Genomic DNA, 19,355 nt, shown 5'->3' on the forward strand with positions numbered 1-19,355 from the left:
CATTTTCCTCTAAGACAAAAAGCACGAGCTAAGCAGTCCTCTCTGTAACAAAAACGCTGTAACAAACCCATAGCTGAGAACAGTAAAGCTTTTCGCTTCCCAGATCCAAGATAACCTTGTCCTGGTACATTGATTTGCAACATACTTCCGGGAACAGAGCCAGAGAACGAAAAGCAACATTTCTATGTAAGAATCTGTGAAGGGGGAGAGGAAAAAAGGGGTTTGAAAAAAGGATAAAACCTGCTTGTAAAATGTTTTCGGTGCAGCCTGTCTTTTGTGAACTGAATCACACAGGTGCCTCTGCCCACCCCCCACCCCCCACCCCCCGGATGGCAGAATAAAACGCTCTTTCTCTGGATTAACCCCTTGGTGTTTTTTGGCTCCTTTTGTCTCTGCTCGGGTGCAACAATTATTCCTACCCATGGATTAAAAAGGCTACAAGAGGACCTTTGGGGTCACAGGCAGGTTGTCCCCAGCACAGTGCCGGATTTATGTATCAGCTAAACAAGCTATAGCTTAGGGCCCCATTCTCTTGGGCCCCCCAAAAAAATTGAAAGGAAAAAAACCTGGATGTACATTTACAAAATATAAGATAAAATAAAATAAAATATAACCTACATTCAGCAACAGTGTTTTGTGTTGTGTAGGTCCATAAATTACCATATAGCATATATTCAACACAAAAATTTGTTGTTGTCAAAGGACAGCTGGACATATAAAGGGCCCCATTACCTTCAGTAGCTTTTAGGGCCTCATCAAACCTGAATCTGGCCCTGTCCCAGCAGCTGGACTGGGTTGTGACGTGTAGATTTGGCTGGAGTGGAGACTTTGGGAAATTGGACTGAGATAAAAGCCACTTAGAGCCTAGTGTCAGTAACGGTATCTTAACTGCTTAGAAATTGTAATTGTGTTCATTTAAAATGCCTTTATAAATATCAGTGTCCTGTCATGTATCCCTTTAGTAAACATAATTTAGTTCATCCGATGTTGGTGTCCATTTCATAATTGTATTTTATCATGGTTGGAGGCACCTTCAAAGGCATTCCAAGGAAATGGTAGCAGTAGAAAAGGGTCACATTGAGGAACTCTTAAGTTTTGGTGGCAGGGAGTTTGATAGACCCTGCAATATAAAAGATTAAGATGCACAAATTCCTAAACTGAGACTGAGGGGCTACTTTTCTTTTCGGTTGTGGCAGTAGATGAATCAGTTCTTCCCATGCAGACAAATTGCATTTTCTACACAGGATTTTTTTAAATGGAAGATAATCAGGTCAAGTGAAGCCTTGATTGTATTATTTTACCTTTTTGCAAACCGCTTTGATGTTTTTTAAATAATCAAGCAGTGATTAAATGTTAGAAATAAATTAATAAAATGAAGAGCAAACATCATGAGAGGGTTGCCCACCTTTTCATTTGACCCCTGCAAGTGTGACCAGCACTGATACCAACTGGAGAAAGAGTACTGCACTTTGCTGTAGGTAGCAGTGTGAGGGGAACCAGGAACCAAGAGCTCCTAGATGAGCCAGTAGCCAGGGCCAAAGAGGAAGTCAGAAGAACACAGGGCAAACCAGAAGCTAGGATCAAGAAGCAAGCAAACAAATAAAGTAAGTAAATATAACTAATTGTATTTTATTTACTTGCAGATATATAAACTGCTTCACAATCAAAACTTCTCAAAGCAGTGTAGAATAAAATCAAATATAAAATATGAAAGATTACAAACTCAGTAACTGAACACATTCAAACTATTTCTATGATTATACAGTTGTTATTTCATGAAATGGCTAGGTCTTTAAAAGCCTTCTTTAAAAACAAAAAAATCGATAGCTGCCTAAATATCAAAATGTGTGGCATTTGTCTAATGTCAGTTGGTAACTCAGATTAGTTACGTTTCACTATTCTAATTAGTGTTGTGTGTAATTTTGTTCATACATCAGCATTAAACTTATATTTTTAATTATGTGTAGATCTCCCCAGAAAAAGGAACCAGTGTTCCAACACATATTGACCTGTAAGAAATCTGCTTAGCTAGCACTTTTGAGAACAAGTTTTTCCCTTTTGCATTTTTTTCAGGATTGAGAAGATCCTTACATTGTGTATCACTCTGAGACTGTGTTTGTGAGAAGGCACAATAGTGACACAAAACAAAAACAACTAACAGACAGGCTAGGTCATATAAAGCAACCAGAAGGAATCTCTGCCACACAGAGCAGCTAGGAAGTTTTAATATTTTCAGCAGAACTTGTTGCATTTATTGAAATTGCCCGTGGTGCTGGTTTCCCATTGCAGTGAGGACAATAACATTGTGCTTTCACCAGGGAAGGGTTTCCCCATTGATGTTTACAAAAGTGCCAGTGTTTTTCTCTGAGAGACACGCAAGGGTGTTTAGGATCTTTTTCACACCCTCGTCCACTTTCACTGGGGCTAGTATACCCTGGAAAAGGAGAACAGGTAAGTGATATATCTCTTGCACTATGCAAATATGTAATGATGACAAATGGGTGAAATCAACACACTATTATTTATTTTATTATTTGTTCATTTCTATACCACCCTTCATCCAAGGATCACAGGGCAGTTTGCACTTGCACCAAGTTTACGTATCAAGGGCAACCAGAGAAGCATTCTCTTGACGAATGCTCCAACATTCAAACTCTGGGCATTTTGGAAGCAACGGATATCTGCCACTGGGCTGGTGTTTGCCAGGCACAGAGTTTAGAACATGTGTGATCCTAGGGTATAGGGCGGGAACTGAACAGTACAAGTAAGTACAATCTTTTGGGCTGCTTGTTCTTCCTCTGCCGCTGCTGCCACCACAGGTTTGTGGTGTGGTGAACCAGCTTATACTCGAGTCAATAAGTTTTCCCAGTTTTTTGTGCTGAAATTAGGTGCCTCGGCTCATATTTGGATTGGCTTATACTCGAGTGTATATGGTATTATCCATTCTGAGCCTCAGTTGGAAGCAGGCCCAGTGTTTCAGTGCATTTGATGACCTCTGGGAAGTGGAGAGCACCATGAACCACTTACTTCAAAATTTCCCATGTCTGTCTGTAACCACCCAGGATGCAGCGCAACACACAGGATCTCGTCTTCAGCAAATTCCAGGGACTGGCACCGTGTGAACATGTTCAGAGCAGCCTAGGAGAGAAATATGCCAGGAGAAGGAAGGTGGTGAATGATGTTATAGGAATTCTAAGGTCTTATATATAAAAAATAAATGTACATAAATGTACAAGGCAAACACATACATAAGTATATAAACCACGTGTCTGAAATAGTACAGGAGAACAATCCTGAAGCCATTTTGACTCTCCCAAATTGACCTCAAATATTTCTCTGCGAGGAGGAAGGAAATGGGGAAAGCTTTCCAATTGTCTTTGGACTGTAGGTGCTTACAGTCTGGCAAGTATCTGTTAAGATGATATCAGTATGTGTAAGAGATTCAGGAACTACCGGTAAGTATTTACCATCTCAAAGGAATGGCCAGGCTACCCAGAAAAAGGAAAAGGAGCCCATGATCGACTGGAACCTCCCAGGGATCAACCAGTCAATCCTGATCGACCTGTTGGACATCCCTGATTTAGATGGATGGGCCTAGGCCAATTTCCTGTACATAAGGGGGGGGGGCAGAAAATTTAGTCTGCTCATAGCTGAAATGACTAGGAATATATTTGAAATTTATGAATTCTGACTGTCTGGCCATTTCAATCATACATGTGAGAGCAGGTGATTGTTCTGCTAATGACCGGGGCGGGGGCACACAAAATAATGATAACTCACATTTTTTGAATAGATATCTGTACCCCAATCTCCTGTAGATAAAAGAGGCATGTAGCTCCCGATTTTCTTTGCCTGGGGTACAGATATATCTGTTTAATACAGGAAACAAGATCCATGAGCACTGAGGCTTTAGTAGAAATTTAATTTGGCCAACTTTGTATTACAGTACAGTGGTACCTCAGGTTAAGTACTTAATTCATTCCGGAGGTACGTACTTAACCTGAAACTGTGCTTAACCTGAAGCACCACTTTAGCTAATGGGGCCTCCTGCTGCTGCCGCGCCGCCAGAGCCCAATTTCTGTTCTCATCCTGAAGCAAAGTTCTTAACCCGAGCTACTATTTCTGGGTTAGCGGAGTATGTAACCTGAAGTGTATGTAACCTGAAGCGTATGTAACCCAAGGTACCACTGTACTGGCTTTTGGTGAAAACCTTTGAGTTTCTGCCCTTGGGAAATCTGTTTTGTTTTTTTAATTGACCCCTTACCTTCCTTGAGTCCCTGGTAAGAAAAGCCAATCATGGCTTTATTCAAATGGTAATTAAGCCAAGAGATGCAACACTTTAATAGGCATAATAGATTTGCTGAATCATGAACTTTGTATATGTACAGAGGCTATACTGGTTGTTTGACAAAGTTATGCCCTGCACAGGAAACCTTATTCAAATTTATTTATGTAAAATTGGGAACCATTGAGGGAAATGCAGTGAGAAGTACTCCTTTTGTGTGTTTGTGTAAAATTGTAGGTTGCCCGAAATAGTATTTTTCTTACAACAATGATATATACATGTTTGTATGCAGTTTTGCCTAATATACACCTTTTCGCACAGCAATATCCCCTAATATAATGTACGTTTATGTAATTCATGAATATATGCATTTTTGTGCATATTACTTGGCTGGAGACCTCATTGCAAAATGTGGAGAAGTATGAATTTTGGAGGGTGGCTGTGTTTTGGTTCATGCATTGTTTTGGGAAGTGGGAAGGGCTTTAAATGCAAATTGAACTGATATTCTGCCCCACTGGCAGGAGTTAGTTAACAGGAGGCATCTGTAAGAGTAAGGCAGTAAGGCAGGGCCACGGAACCTGTGATTTTCAATATATTTCTGGACTGCAACTCCAAATAGCCCCAACCAGCATGGCCAACGGTCAGGGAAAGGGATTATAGGAGCTACAATCCAACAACATGTGAAGAGCTAAAGGTTCTCCAACCTTGGGCTATGTTACTTTACTTTTTAAAGTAGGAATGGATCTGGTTAGTGTCAGGCGCTTGTCCTACACTCAAGTAGGACCCTGGTAGAGTCACATGCCCGACTGGCATGTTCTCTCCCTCCTGGTCGTTTGTTCAGGAGCTTCAAAAGCTTTCTTCAGCCCGAACATCACAGTGACCAATGCCAACAGACATCGGCACACTTAGGGATCCACAGAGTCTTCGCAGCTTGCGTAACAGACCTCAGCAACTCAGCATTTTGGCTAATCTACTTTATTTACATATAAACACACACGGAGCACTGCAACATGGCTCCCTCTCTAGTATCAGGCAGCGAAGAGAAAAAGGACAATAGTCCCACTTCATGGAACACAGTAACACAAACATCCTGTCTCCGCCGCTTCCTACACTGTGGAGTCAAAACATACACGATTATGTGATAAACAACAATCCCATGACTGCAATCATGGAGCAGGAATTCTAAGAGTTAGTGCCTGGATGGGTGACTGCCTGGGAACAATATGGACACTGCCTCAGCAACATATAACAAATGTAAGAGAGAGAGAAAATACTGGTAATTATTTCTTAAATGTTAGAAATATAAGTTAACAGAGGCTTCCTGTTATTTCAGATTCTACAATGCTGTCAAGGTATGTTTTGATAGTTTGATATACAAAAACAAATGAAAAGAAGGAGGAGCATGGAGTATCTGCCCTCCAACAATCTGATATCTTTGAGAACAAATGGAGGGCTATGTGCAAAGCTGGGGAAGAGTGCATGATAATGTGACACTTTCTTCCTACATGTTAGCACAGCTGCCCTTCATTGTTTGCATCCAGAAGCATACCTAGGATCCCTTGTGCCCTTCATGAGGAGCTGTATCGGAAGTGTTGATTCTGCACTTCAGAACTGAAACAATACAGGCAGCCATGCCGTGGGGGGGTGGCATTGAAACAATTAAGTCCAGGTTCTAAAATCACTTACCTGCACTACTGGCAGATTCAACAGAAAGGTTCACTTCTTTTTTTAAAAAAAAGGAGCATCAAGTGGATGCTCCAATCCACAAAAGCTTTTGCCCCTGCACCCAGAAGTGCTGGGGGCGTGCTTCTCTCCTCGACTATTGCTCCTGCTCCCGAGTCAGGCAGCCTCCCATTGAAATCAGGCAGCTGACAGGGACAACCCCAGCAAAAGCCCGCCGCCACCACCCAGTGCCATGGCAGCACTGAGTGGCTGAGATGTGCCGCCACTGGAGCCCTGGAAGTGGGTGGGGAGTGTGAGAGGTGGAAGAAGAGGAGAGAGGTGCATCTGCTAAATCCTGCCTGGAGTTTGAGTGCTTTCTGGTCTGAGTGTGCCCCTGGCAGGGGTCAGCTTTGCCAACCGCTTAGTGCGCCCCTCTTTGCATCACCATAAAATACCTCTGTACCTTGCTGCAGCGGTAGTTGATGGCACGTCCCATTTCCCATCCAAGTAGATTTGTAATGGAACCACCTTCACTGGACATGTTGACAATGGCAGCTTTGCTGCAGCTCATCCCTTTCTGGGGGCTTTCCCGAGATGCCTTCCTCAGCAAGGGCAGGAATGCCTGGAGAAGGAGTGGAATGAAGGGACAACCTTAGACTATGTGGGGAGATCTGGTCCTCCTTTATTATAATTATTATTTAATAAATTTATATACCACCCTTCATCCAAAGATCACAGGGCAGTTTACACTGTAAAACACAAAATTCATAATATTAAAATCCTAATAAAACTAATAAAAAATTATAATAAAACACAAACTTAAAAGGCCATAGATTGTTTAACAGCCAAAGGCCTGGTTGAAGGGGAATGTTTTCTCCTGGTATGTGATGAGGGCGCTGGGCAAGGCACCCTGGAGAGATCATTCCACAAACTAGGAGCCACTACAGAAAAGGCCCGTTCTGGTGTTGCCACCCTTCAGACCTCTCGTAGAGGGGGCACATGAAGAAGGGTCTCAGATCATGATTGCAGAATCCAAGTAGGTTCATACCGAGAGGCACTCTTTGAGGTATTGCTGGCCTGAGTCAATTAAGGCTTTATAGTTCAAAACTAGCACTTTGAATTGGGTCTGGGAACTAATTGGCAGTCAGTGCAGTCAGGCCAGGATTGGTGTTATATGCAGTGGCAGAGGAACAGGGGTGCGGGGCAAGTGCACCACCCCCAGCGGCACGATCCTGGCGAGGTGCCATCATGGCTGCCCCCCCACACTGGGTGCCACACCCCCGGGACACGTGCCATGCCCCTGGGACATGTGCCACGCCCCTGGGACGGGCACCAGCCATGCCCCCACCTGCTCTCCACCCCCCCACCGGAGCTTGAAGCTCCACCACTGATTATATGCTGAGACTGTCTTGCCCCAGTGAACAAGCCAAATGAATTCTTCAACAGCTGAAGTTTCCAAACGGTCTTCAGAGGCAGTCCCACATGAGCCTCAAGTGACAGCAATGGATCAAGGAGTAACCCCAAGCTACATACCTGCTCCTTCCAGAGGAAGTGTAACCCCATCAAGAGCTGCCCCCCTCCCATTCTTCTGGTCTAACAGTGCCTAAGTTGTATCTGAATTGAGCTTCAGTTTGTTGGCTCTCATTCAGTCCATCACTGAAGCAAAACAACTGTCCAGCCCATCCAGTGCCACATCAGTGTCAGCTGAACATCTGTCTTTCCTTCAGCTGTTAAAGGTTCTGTACATTCGAGAAATCAAGCCTATTTATTTCATGAAATTTCTATACTGTTCAAGTATAAAAACTAAACAAAAAACACTCTGCAAACAATGAACTCATCACCAGAAAACACTTGCATAAATCATTCTGTTCTCCATAACTTAAGAGCTCTACAACATGCTGAGGAATGTCTGTGAAGAAGCATGTATCCAGGGATAGCCTTACCTGAGTGACTACCATGGGCCCAATCACATTGGTCCTATACACCTCAGACATATTCTCTGGTGTCTCATCTTCCATAGAAACTGGACTTACAATCCCAGCATTGTTTATCAGAAGATTCAACCCAGCTCCTTTCAGACACTCAGTGACTGTGGCTGCAGCAGCCTTGATGCTGTTAGGCTCACAAGTGTCTATAGCAACAAAGAAATTATTGTAAATGTGATTCTGCTGAACCGAGTTAACCAGTAACTAGTAAGGTCTAACAAGGTTGAACATCCATCTTAAGGGCAGAAATGACTCAGTAATATACAATGGAACCTCGGCTCCCAAATGCCTTGGGAGCTGAACGTTCTGACTCCTGAATGTGATTGTTCTGGTTATCGAACGTTCTTTGGAAGCTGAACGTCCGGTGCAGATTCCAATTGGCTGTTGGAAGCTCCTGCAGCCAATCGGAAGCAGTGTCTTGGTTCCCGAACCATTTTGGGAGTCAAATGGACTCCTGAAATGGATTAAGTTCAGAATCTGATGTTCTACTGTACATGATTAATTAATAGCTGTTACATTTTATTTTATTTTGTTTTATTTTATTTTATTTGCTAAGTATGTTAGTTGCATTTGATATGTCAGGCATGGATAGGTTTGCTAAATAAAGCAAACTTCCAATTACACTTCTGTATTTCTCAATATCCTCAAATTATTTTTAATCATCTTGCTTTTGATATTTGAGATTCATTGGAGTAGCAACTAGATTACAATTATCTATGCCATTTCACTCAAGCAGAGCCTGAATTTTACTGCTTTGACTAATCAGAAAGAGCCTAATTCATCTCTGTCTATTTGCATGCCTAGGTAATTGTTCACTGTATCTAAATTTTTAATTTCAAATTGTGTTTTCAAACCTTTTTCAAACTTGTTTTTCTACTTATCTGAATCATAAATCAATAAAAGATCATCAACATAAACCACCAAATAAGTAATTCCATCATTTTTCAACACACTGTCTAATTTCTTGTTCCAGCATCTAGCTGCCTGTTTCAAACCATAAATGGACCTTTTCAGTTTGCATACCAGATCTGGATCTTTCACAAAACCCTGTGGTTGAATCATGTATATTTCTTCTTCAAGTTCACCATATAAAAATGCAGTTTTGATATCAAAATGTGAAACCTTCATTTTCTTTTTTGCTGCTATTTTTAACAATAGCCTAACATTAGAATATGTTACAGGAGCAAAAATTGATTCATAGTCGTCATTGTGCTTTTGTGCAAAACCCCTTGCAACCAATCTAGCTCTAAATGTCTGTACTTGAGCTTTTTCCTTTTTTTTTAATTTTAAACACCCATTTGGAACTGATGGGTTTTCTCCCTTCAGGTAAAGGTACAAGTTCCCAAGTTTCATTTTTATGCGTTGCCTCCATTTCTTCCGTATCTCTTTGTTGTTTGTGCAGGAGCATGAATGGTGGTTGATTGTGTAGCAGCTTGTTTTAAAATTCCATACATTTTAATTAGGAGGAACTGCATTTAAGAAGAGGAGAAAGGTTGGTCTACTTCATTGTCTTTTGAGGCAGATGGATCCCAACAAAAATTATGATGCCCCCAAAACAGAGCAGAAACCTGGGCAAGACATGGGAACTGCAAACTACAAATGAGTAACCAATACAAATGAAACAGAGATCCTGTAAAATGGCCTTAAATGACAGCACCTTTCTCCATTAAGGAGAGAGAATCAAGGGGATAAGAGGCACATACCCAGTGGGTTGATAACCACTCCCTCATGCTTGGCAGCCAAATTCTTCAAGGCCTGAAAGATAACAAAACACAGCAATGTGGACTGAATTGTTTGAAACAATGTAGGAAGTGTTACAGAAATTACGGGGGGGGGCACATCTTTAAAATTGTTAAATGTTATAAATATTATGCCTGAATCTATCCTTTCGACGACAGCTCAGGGAAGATACCTAGCTTTATAAATCATATAAAATCAACCCATTTGCCAATTTCCTCCATTCCAATGCCATTTTGCTTTTGGAAAAAGGACCCTTTTCCCTGCCACCTCCCGCCATAATCCCTCAAGCGTGAGGACATGTACAAACACCCCACCCAGGGGTGACAATTGCTGAGCTGGTTGTTGGCCAATGGAAACCAAATCTCATCACTGAACTTGCCCCGGGATGCAGAAATGCAAAGATAGTTCTACAGTGGTACCTGGGGTTACATACGCATCAGGTTACATATGCTTCAGGTTACACACTCCGCTAACCCAGAAATAGTGCTTCAGGTTAAGAACTTTGCTTCAGGATATGAACAGAAATTGGGCTCTGGCGGTGCGGCAGCAGCAGGAGGCCCCATTAGCTAAAGTGGTGCTTCAGGTTAAGAACAGTTTCAGGTTAAGAATGGACCTCCGGAACGAATTAAGTACTTAAGCCGAGGTACCACTGTATTGTGCTTTGGTGAAGGGTACTTAAGAGGTGTTTGCCTATGCTAATCTTATACCTGGGTTCTTGTGCTGACATGTCTGCTTATGTTAATCTTGTATAACCCTCCCCTTTCTGACGTTTTAGTGAGGTAGTAATGATGTAGCAATGTTACTGTACGAACTGCATTCTGGGATATGGTGGGAAAGTTTTAAAAGTCAATGTCACCCCATGCTCGGGGTTCACTCGCTGCTGTTTGAACCTGTTGCCCAACAATAAAGGATCTAAGTCTACTGACTGCTGTTTTGCTCCAAATTACTTGGCTGGAATTTCCTTCTTTTACTGACCGCATGGACCCGTGGGGGATGTACCCAGAATTTTCCTTATCAGAAGCAAAGAGTTTAAAAGCACTTCCTACAGGTGTCTTTGTTGCTGTTGTAATGGATTTGTACTGGGCTGTCTGCTTCTTCTCCCAGTACATAAATGTTCTTCAAAACTCCCACACTATTGACTCTGCACTGGGAGAGTCCTCTCAGGCCACTGTCTCTGTCCTAGTACCCATTTTTCAACAGCAGAATTTAGTACTTTCCTCTATGGAATGGGGAGGTTTCCCACTCCGTACCTTTCTGATATCATAGAATCGTAGAATGGTAGAATTGGAAGGGACCCCAAGGATGATCTAGTCCAATCCCCTGCAATGCAGGAATGTGCAACAGTCCCATACGGGGATTGAACCTGCAACCCTGGCATTATCAGCACCATGCTGTAACCAACTGAGCTACAGAAGCTGCCATGCCACCCTGTGGTTTTCCCAGGCTCTTGCTGTCAAGGGTTGCTGCTCTTCTCTCTCCTTTGCCTGCAATAAGAAATCTAGTCTCTGCCCCCTTCCTGTGCTCCATAGCTGAATAAAAATACAAACCCTGGAGTAAAGGAAAGACAGGGATAATGTTATAAACAAAAATCTGCCCTTTTTTCCCTTATGGGGTATCCAAGAGCCCATATAGAGTCCTTACGTAGGTTCCCTATTGGTAGGAGAAAATAACAGAGGTCAACCAGAGAATATTGAGAAGCAAAGCAGCTAATAAGCTTGATTTTATTGATCTGTTGCAACAGGGTCCTCGCTCACCACATGCAGGAAGGAGGAGGAACCCAGAAGAATAGCACTCAAGGCCTTATATTGTTATTTAGTCATTTAGTCGTGTCCGACTCTTCGTGACCCCATGGACCAGAGCACGCCAGGCACTCCTGTCTTCCACTGCCTCCCACAGTTTGGTCAAACTTATGCTGGTAGCTTTGAGAACACTGTCCAAGGCCTTATATAGACATTTTAAATTCCCTGCCCTGGAGCTCAAGACCACCCCTCCATACAACATACATACATCACAGAAGGGGTGTAACCTAAGACCACCCCCCAGATACATCATACCTACATCCCAGAAAAGGCGGTCTACAGCAGAAATCTGAGTGACTTGTTTATCTAGTCTGACAGGTTACCTGTTTAATGGTCACTTGATTGGATTGCCTGGGGAGCCTGGCCAGTCTTTTGTAATGATAAATACTTAGTTCCTGAGCCAGGTCATAGGCCCACACCCTATTCATATCTTAAATGTGCCCTTAAGACAGGATTTGTGAAGGAAAAAGACAATGAGGAGGTTTCCCACTTTGACCTTGCAGAGAAATAATTGAGGTCAATTTGTTCCGGACTTTTTTTCTGTGGGGTTTTCAGACATGTGGTTTATATATTTATGTACAGTGGTACCTTGGGTTACATACGCTTCAGGTTACATACGCTTCAGGTTACAGACTCCGCTAACCCAGAAATATTACCTCGGGTTAAGAACTTTGCTTCAGGATGAGAATAGAAATCGTGCTCTGGCGGTGTGGCAGCAGCAGGAGGCCCCATTAGCTAAAGTGGTGCTTCAGGTTAAGAACAGTTTCAGGTTAAGAATGGACCTCTGGAACGAATTAAGTACTTAACCCGAGGTACCACTGTACGTGTTTGCTTGGTACATTTATGAACATTTATTACGTATCTAAGACCTTAAAATTCTTATCACAATAGAAAAAAACTACCTGCCCTGGTCTCTGATACATACACCATCCAAGTTTTTTCTCTATGGGGATGTATATCTTGATTTGTTGTTGCTCTGCAGAAGTGCCTGAACAACAGGAAGCTTAAGAAATCTTATCAGACACCTCCACATAAACCCTAGGCACAATTTCTCTGGCATCAGAGGGAATTCACTAGTTTAGGCACCCATTCTACAGGATTGCTGGCCCTTCCCTAGAGCTCACCTGAGCACCTGGTGCTCAGGTTAGCGCCATCAGCTAATGGCGGATTCCCTCTGATCGGGAGGGGATCGGCTCCGCGGAAATCGGGTCCTTTCCGCTGCAGCAAAGCGGGACCCCCTACAAATCGCAGGCAGTGAAGCCTGGGAACGTGGTGACTCGGTGGGCACCTTTTGCGCCCCCCCCCAGCTTGCGAGGAAGCCCTTTTCGGGGCTTCGGAGCAGAACGGGGGTGGCGCAGTGCTGTGAGTTGATTGCCTCTTTCGCGGAGCGAAGCCGCATGGCCGTTGCTGGAGAGCGCTGACTTCTTTCCTGGAACAATTGGATTTTAAAGAAAGTACCCTTGAGTAGGGGGAATTGGACTTATTGGCAAAGAAGGAAAAAAAGGCTTAATTGGCTACCGCGGCGGGAGGTCTAAACAGGAAGTCTGCCTTCCGCTTTGTAAATAGATCAAAGCATAGAGACTTTTGAGCTAAAGCGCTGGAAGAAAAGTTTGAAAAGGGTTGTTTTCCAACTCGAGAACGCTTTTGAACCCCTCTCCTAGAAGCAGGGAAGGAAGGGGGCTGTATTGGATTGTTTAAGCCTGCATGAAGAGAGGAGAAGTGCTTAAAATCCACTGCTCAGACCTTGGAACGGTCTGCCTGTGAAGTAAGACCGTTGCTTTTTGGTCTTTGTGTCAGCTGTTAAAGGAAGGACTTTGACAGTAAGTTGGATACATTGTGGTCAGCTTTAGTTCCCTATTTGTTAAGAAGGAAAAATTAAAAAAAAGCAACTGGAAGGTAACTAAATTGGAACTGTTTCTACTTCTCGGCTGGAGAAAAAGTTACCTTTTTGGACTATTGCAACTGTGTCCACCTAGAGGGACCCTTAGAAATAGCAACAAGGGGAATTTTCCACTGGCAAACAGGAACAGCTTATCTGAGATTGACCTTGGTTTTTCTGCTGCTCTATTGTTATGGCAGATGGGAAAGAGAAAGTAGACGTGTCAGTTCTGAGGTCTAGGAAAGCTTGGGGGCAGCGAAGGCAATCTACCGCTGGCCTCCCTACTGCATCTGGGTCGGCATCAGCACAACCTAAGACTAGTGGAATGTCAGAAGAAGCTGTTGCGAATGCATTGGTTAAACTTAATGAAACTTTGTTACAACTTAGTACGAGGGTTGAAGAGACTAATAAAAAGATCGAAGAGACCAATAAGAAAGTTGATGCTGCAAATAAAAAAATTGATTTAAATACAGAAACACTAGACAATTTGGGGGAAAAGGTGAACAGTAACACAGAATCTATCCAGAAATTACTGCAGGAATCGAAATTGACCCAGGAAAAAACTGCTGCTGTGGAAGTTAAAGTAGTGCAACTGGAAACAGAGAAGGTTCCAGGCCTACAGAAAGAAATCGCAGATCACAAGCTGACGTTGTCTATGATCGAATTGAAAGAAAAACAGACAAATTTAAGGAACAGAGCTGTACCTGAACTGGAGAAGGGCACCTTGATAGATTTTTTGACTCAAGAATTTGCAGAGTTTTGGAAATCGGATTTGAAACAAGAAGATTTTAAGATTGTGAGGGCCTTCAGGTTAGGAAAAGGAGGAAAAAAGATTAAAATAAGGGACTGTCTGATTACCCTCAGATCCAAAGAAGAAAGGGATAAATTTTTGGGTTTGCATTTTAAGAACCCCTTGATAATTCTGCAATCAAGAGTGGAAATCTTTAAAGATATACCGAAACATCTTTTGGATTTAAGATACGACTTTGGAGATTTGGTTGCTCTATTGAGAAAAAACAACATCGTTTTCAGGTGGGAATTCCCCCAAGGCCTATCTTTCAGTTTTAAAGGAAGAAAGATAAAAATAAGATCACTGGAGGAAAAAGATAAGTTTATGAGAATACACAGAGAAGATCTGCAGAAAGGACTTGGAAAAGAGCCAGCCGTACTGGACAAGAGTTCACCAAAAAAGGGAAACCAACGCCATCGACTGACATAGACAAACTACTGGGCGCCGTTGGAGGAGAAGGAGAGTAAATACATCATGACACTGCAAGTATTAAGTTGGAATGTTAATGGACTGAACTCCCGGGGGGTCGTGGAAAGAAGCTTACATCACACTTATACCGAAAACAGAATCGGAAAAGACACAGCTTAAGAACTACCGTCCCATATCTTTACTTAATGTGGATTACAAAATTTTTGCAGAAATTATGGCTAAAAGATTTAAAAAGGTATTGGTAGAAGAAATCCATAAAGCCCAAGCGGGCTTTCTCCCGGGGAGACATTTGTCAGATAACACAAGGAATATAATTAACATTTTAGAAAAATTACAAGTGAATATCAATACTAAAGCAGTTTTGATATTTGTGGACACGGAGAAAGCCTTTGACAATATTTCTTTTTTTTATATAAAATAGTTATTAAAAGGTTTTCCAATTACAATAAATAAACAAACAAAAGACATTACATGTCATGACATATTTTCTTATCACCTCTGGACTTCCTCACATCTCATGCTTCTGCCTTCTAATTTAATAATATTAAAGCAACAATTTATCCCCTTATCTCCATCCTTACTGTCTGATTTTTCAATAATATATTTCAAATTTTAGATACAATTATTCCATTTCTTAAAAAATTTTCAACTTAACCTAATAATTATCTAAAAGTTTGTTTTATCTTGTGTTTAACTTATCCTCATAATTCATTTCATCTGTTTTAGTGGTGCCAATTTGTCTGAAATCAAGCATCCTGCTTAACATTCATACAGTTTACAATATTTTTGCAAATAGATCTTAAATTTTTTCCAGTCCTCTTCTACGATTTCTTCTCCCAGGTCTCGGATTCTGCCAGTCATCTCAGCCAGTTCCATGTAGTTTATCAGTTGCATCTGCCATTCTTCCAGTGTGGGTAAATCTTGGGTTTTCCAGTGCTTAGCGACAAGTATCCTTGCTGCTGTTGTTGCATACAAGAAAAAAGTTCGATCCTTCTTTAACACCCCTTGGCCGACAATACCCAAAAGGAAGGCCTCTGGTTTCTTAAGAAAGGTATACTTAAATACCTTTTTCAGCTCATTATATATCATTTCCCAGAAAGCCTTCATTCTAGGGCAAGTCCACCAAAGGTGAAAGAATGTTCCTTCATTTTCCTTACATTTCCAACATTTGTTGTGTGGCTATTCCCTCCCCCCCACAGGTGGAATAAATGAAGACAACGGACACAGAGTTTTAGGTTAATGGGCGAAAATGGCCACAACTTTATTGATTACAGGAAAGAAGGGTATTGGCTTTAGGCATTGGCCCTAACCGACTATCCGGTCTGACCGGGAAGGGTTAAACACCAACAGGGGGAGCCACCTGAGATGCATATCCCTAGGCGCTCCCCGAGGGGTTACCGCTCGGGGGCGCGCTTTATTTTATTTTTTTAAAATAATTTTTATTCATTTTTCAAACACATAATAAAAACAAAACAAGACAAACAGAAGAAAAACAAGAAAATCAAAACACACAAAGCAATTAAACCAATATAACTTCAAAATCATCATTTCATACCCTTCTTTCTTTTGACTTCCCCATACCTCCCCATCTCTGCATCCTTGTTTAGTGATTCTTTAGCAACCTTTTAGTCAATTGTCTTAATTCCCTTTCATAAAATTTCCTTTAGTTTTTTTAGTTACTGCTGCAATTCTCTACCTCTTAGCCCCTGACATCTTAACATTCCTCAATTTTGCAATAGTTTTTAAGATATATTTTAAATTTCTTCCAGTCCTCTTCCACTGTCTCCTTCCCCTGGTCGCGGATTCTGCCCGTCATCTCAGCCAGTCCCATAAAGTCCATCACCTTTGTTTGCCATTCTTCCAGAGTAGGTAGTTCTTGCATCTTCCAATACTTTGCCAGTAGAATTCTTGCTGCTGTAGTGGCATACATAAAGAAAATCCTATCCTTCTTTAACACCAATTGGCCAACCATGCCCAAGAGAAAAGCCTCTGGTTTCTTAGGAAAAGTCCACCTAAGGACCTTCTTAATTTCGTTATAGATCATTTCCCAGAAAGCTTTAATCTTTGGGCAGGTCCACCAAAGGTGGTAAAAAGTGCCTTCAGTCTCATTACATTTCCAACACTTATTGTTAGGCAAGTGATAAATTTTTGCAAGCTTGACTGGGGTCATGTACCACCGATAGATCATTTTCATAATGTTTTCTTTTAAAGCATTACATGCAGTAAATTTAATACCGGTGGTCCATAACTGTTCCCAGTCAGCAAACATAATATCATGACCGATATCTTGTGCCCATTTAATCATAGCTGATTTCACCGTTTCATCCTGTGTATTCCATTTCAACAGCAAGTTATACATTTTTGATAAGTTCTTAGTATTGGGTTCCAACAATTCTGTTTCTAGTTTTGACCTCTCTTTCTGGAATCCTATTTTCCTGTCCTGTTTGAATGTCTCATTTATCTGATAATAATGCAACCAATCTCGAACCTTGGGCTTTAATTTCTCATAACTCTGAAGTTTAACCCTTTCACCATCACATTCTAAAATTTCATAATATTTTGGCCATTTAGAGTCCATATTAAGTTTTTTTACTTCCCTCGCTTCCATTGGTGACACCCACCTGGGGGTTTTGTTTTCCAACAGATCTTTATATCGGATCCAAACATTATACAGTGCTTTCCTTACAATATGGTTTTTAAATCCTTTATACACCTTTCCCTTGTCATACCATAAATATGCATGCCAACCAAAACTATTGTCGTACCCTTCCAGATCCAAAATGTCCGTGTTCTCAAGAAGTAGCCAGTGTTTCAACCAGCAAAAAGCTGCCGATTCATAGTAAAGTCTTAAGTCCGGCAGGGCAAACCCCCCTCTGTCCTTTGCATCAGTTAAAATCTTAAATTTTATTCTGGGCTTTTTGCCCTGCCAGACAAATTTTGATATGTCTTTCTGCCACTTCTTGAAACAGTCCATCTTGTCCAAAATCTGCAGCATCTGAAATAAAAATAACATTCTAGGCAATACATTCATCTTAATAGTAGCGATTCGGCCTAACAAGGAAAGTTTCAGCCTTGACCATATTTCCAGATCTTTCTTTACTTCTAACCAACATTTTTCATAATTATCTTTAAATAAGTTCACATTCTTGGACGTTAAGTTTATCCCCAGGTATTTTACCCTTTTCGTTATTTCCAAGCCTGTTTCATTCTGAAATCTCTCTCTTTCTTCCATTGTTAAATTTTTCTCCAACACTTTCGTTTTTTGTTTGTTCAATTTAAAACCTGCTACTCGACCAAATATTTCAATTAGTTCTAATACTCTTTTAGTGCTAGTATCTGGCTGTTGCAGGGTCAATACTAGGTCATCTGCAAATGCTCTTAGTTTGTAGTGTCTAACTCCGACCTGAACTCCTTTAACCAACTGGTCCTTTCTAATCATATTTAACAAAACCTCCAGGACTGATATAAAAAGCAGAGGGGATATTGGGCATCCCTGCCGTGTACCTTTTTCTATAACTATTTCTTCTGTTACCACATTATTTACAATTAACTTAGCTTTTTGTTTAGTATATATTGCACCTATACCGTTTTCAAAACCTTGGCCTACCCCCATCCCTTGGAGATTCTTTTTCATAAAAGTCCAACAGATGTTGTCAAAGGCTTTCTCCGCATCCACAAAAATCAGAACTGCCTTCCTGTTAATATCAACGTCTAACAACTCCAAAATGTCTATAATGTTCCTCACATTGTCTGACATATGTCTCCCTGGGAGAAAGCCTGTTTGGTCCTTATGAATCTCCTCTATCAACACTCTTTTCAATCTTTTTGCCAAAATGTCTGCAAAAATTTTGTAATCCACGTTAAGTAAAGATATAGGGCGGTAGTTTTTAACCTGGTTCTTCTCAGTCTCTGTTTTTGGTATTAGTGAAATAAAAGCCTCTTTCCACGATTCAGGTGCCTTTTTCCCCTCCAGAATTTCATTGCAAACTTGCTTCAGTGGTTGTATCAACCATTCTTTCAGCGCTTTGTAGTATTTAGCCGTCAGGCCATCTGGTCCTGGTGATTTTCCCAGTTTCATGTTTTGAATGGCACCCTCTATTTCTTGTTCTGTTATTTTCTCATTTAAGATCCTTTTGCTTTGTTCTGAAATTTTTGGTAGACCATATTTTTTAATAAATTCTTCTATTTCATGTTCGTTAACTGGCCCTTGTGCATACAGTTTCTTAAAGAAACTTTGAAAGCAATTATTTATCTCATTAGGTTTGTGGATACTTTTTCCATCCATTTCTAGACTTGTCACAGTGTTCAATTTCTGCCTTTTTTTCAATTGCCATGACAGGAGTTTCCCACATTTATCCGCTGATTCAAAAGTCTTTTGTCTCATTTGCTTTATCTTCCATTCTATCTGTTGATTCATAAGCTCCATGTATTGCATCTGGTAAAACTTTATTTCTCTCAAGATCTCATGAGACTTTGGTTTAGACCTCAATTTCTTCTCTCCTTCTTTTATTTTTTCTAAGATTTTTTCTTTCCTCTCATTTTGTTTCTTCCTCTTTATAGAATTCTGTTGAATTAGGAAACCTCGCATCACGGCTTTGCTTGCGTCCCAAATTGTTCTTTTCTTCACTTCTGTTCTCAAATTTATCTCAAAGTAATCTTTTAATGTTTTAAGGGCCTTCTTATAAATCTCTTCATCTCTAAATAGGGTGTCATTCATTCTCCATCTAAAGGATCCAGTTGTTGTTAGTTTCATCTCCATCTTCACAGCGTTATGGTCGGAGCAGGT

General features: G+C 41.2%; 1 protein-coding gene across 2 annotated transcripts in view; it reads right to left on the reverse strand.

Annotated features, from left to right (window-relative positions):
- Nucleotides 1–1,609: 1,609 nt before the first annotated feature.
- The window catches only part of LOC307222550 (C-signal-like), a 33,612-nt gene continuing 15,866 nt past the window's right edge, over nt 1,610–19,355 (reverse strand). Inside the window, exons 2-6 of one of the 2 annotated variants that reach the window (XM_079987927.1) lie at nt 9,636–9,687; nt 7,891–8,078; nt 6,411–6,569; nt 3,056–3,138; nt 1,610–2,272 (exon numbers count right to left, since the gene is read on the reverse strand). In XM_079987927.1, the coding sequence (XP_079844053.1) occupies nt 2,233–2,272; nt 3,056–3,138; nt 6,411–6,569; nt 7,891–8,078; nt 9,636–9,687 (522 nt within the window). In that variant the 3' untranslated portion in view covers nt 1,610–2,232. Of the gene's footprint in view, nt 2,435–3,027; nt 3,139–6,410; nt 6,570–7,890; nt 8,079–9,635; nt 9,688–19,355 lie in introns of both variants that reach the window. The other variant, XM_079987926.1, reaches the window with a different exon arrangement.

The sequence above is a fragment of the Podarcis cretensis genome, assembly GCF_951804945.1.
Source record: "Podarcis cretensis genome assembly, chromosome: 8".
Lineage (NCBI taxonomy): Eukaryota > Metazoa > Chordata > Lepidosauria > Squamata > Lacertidae > Podarcis > Podarcis cretensis.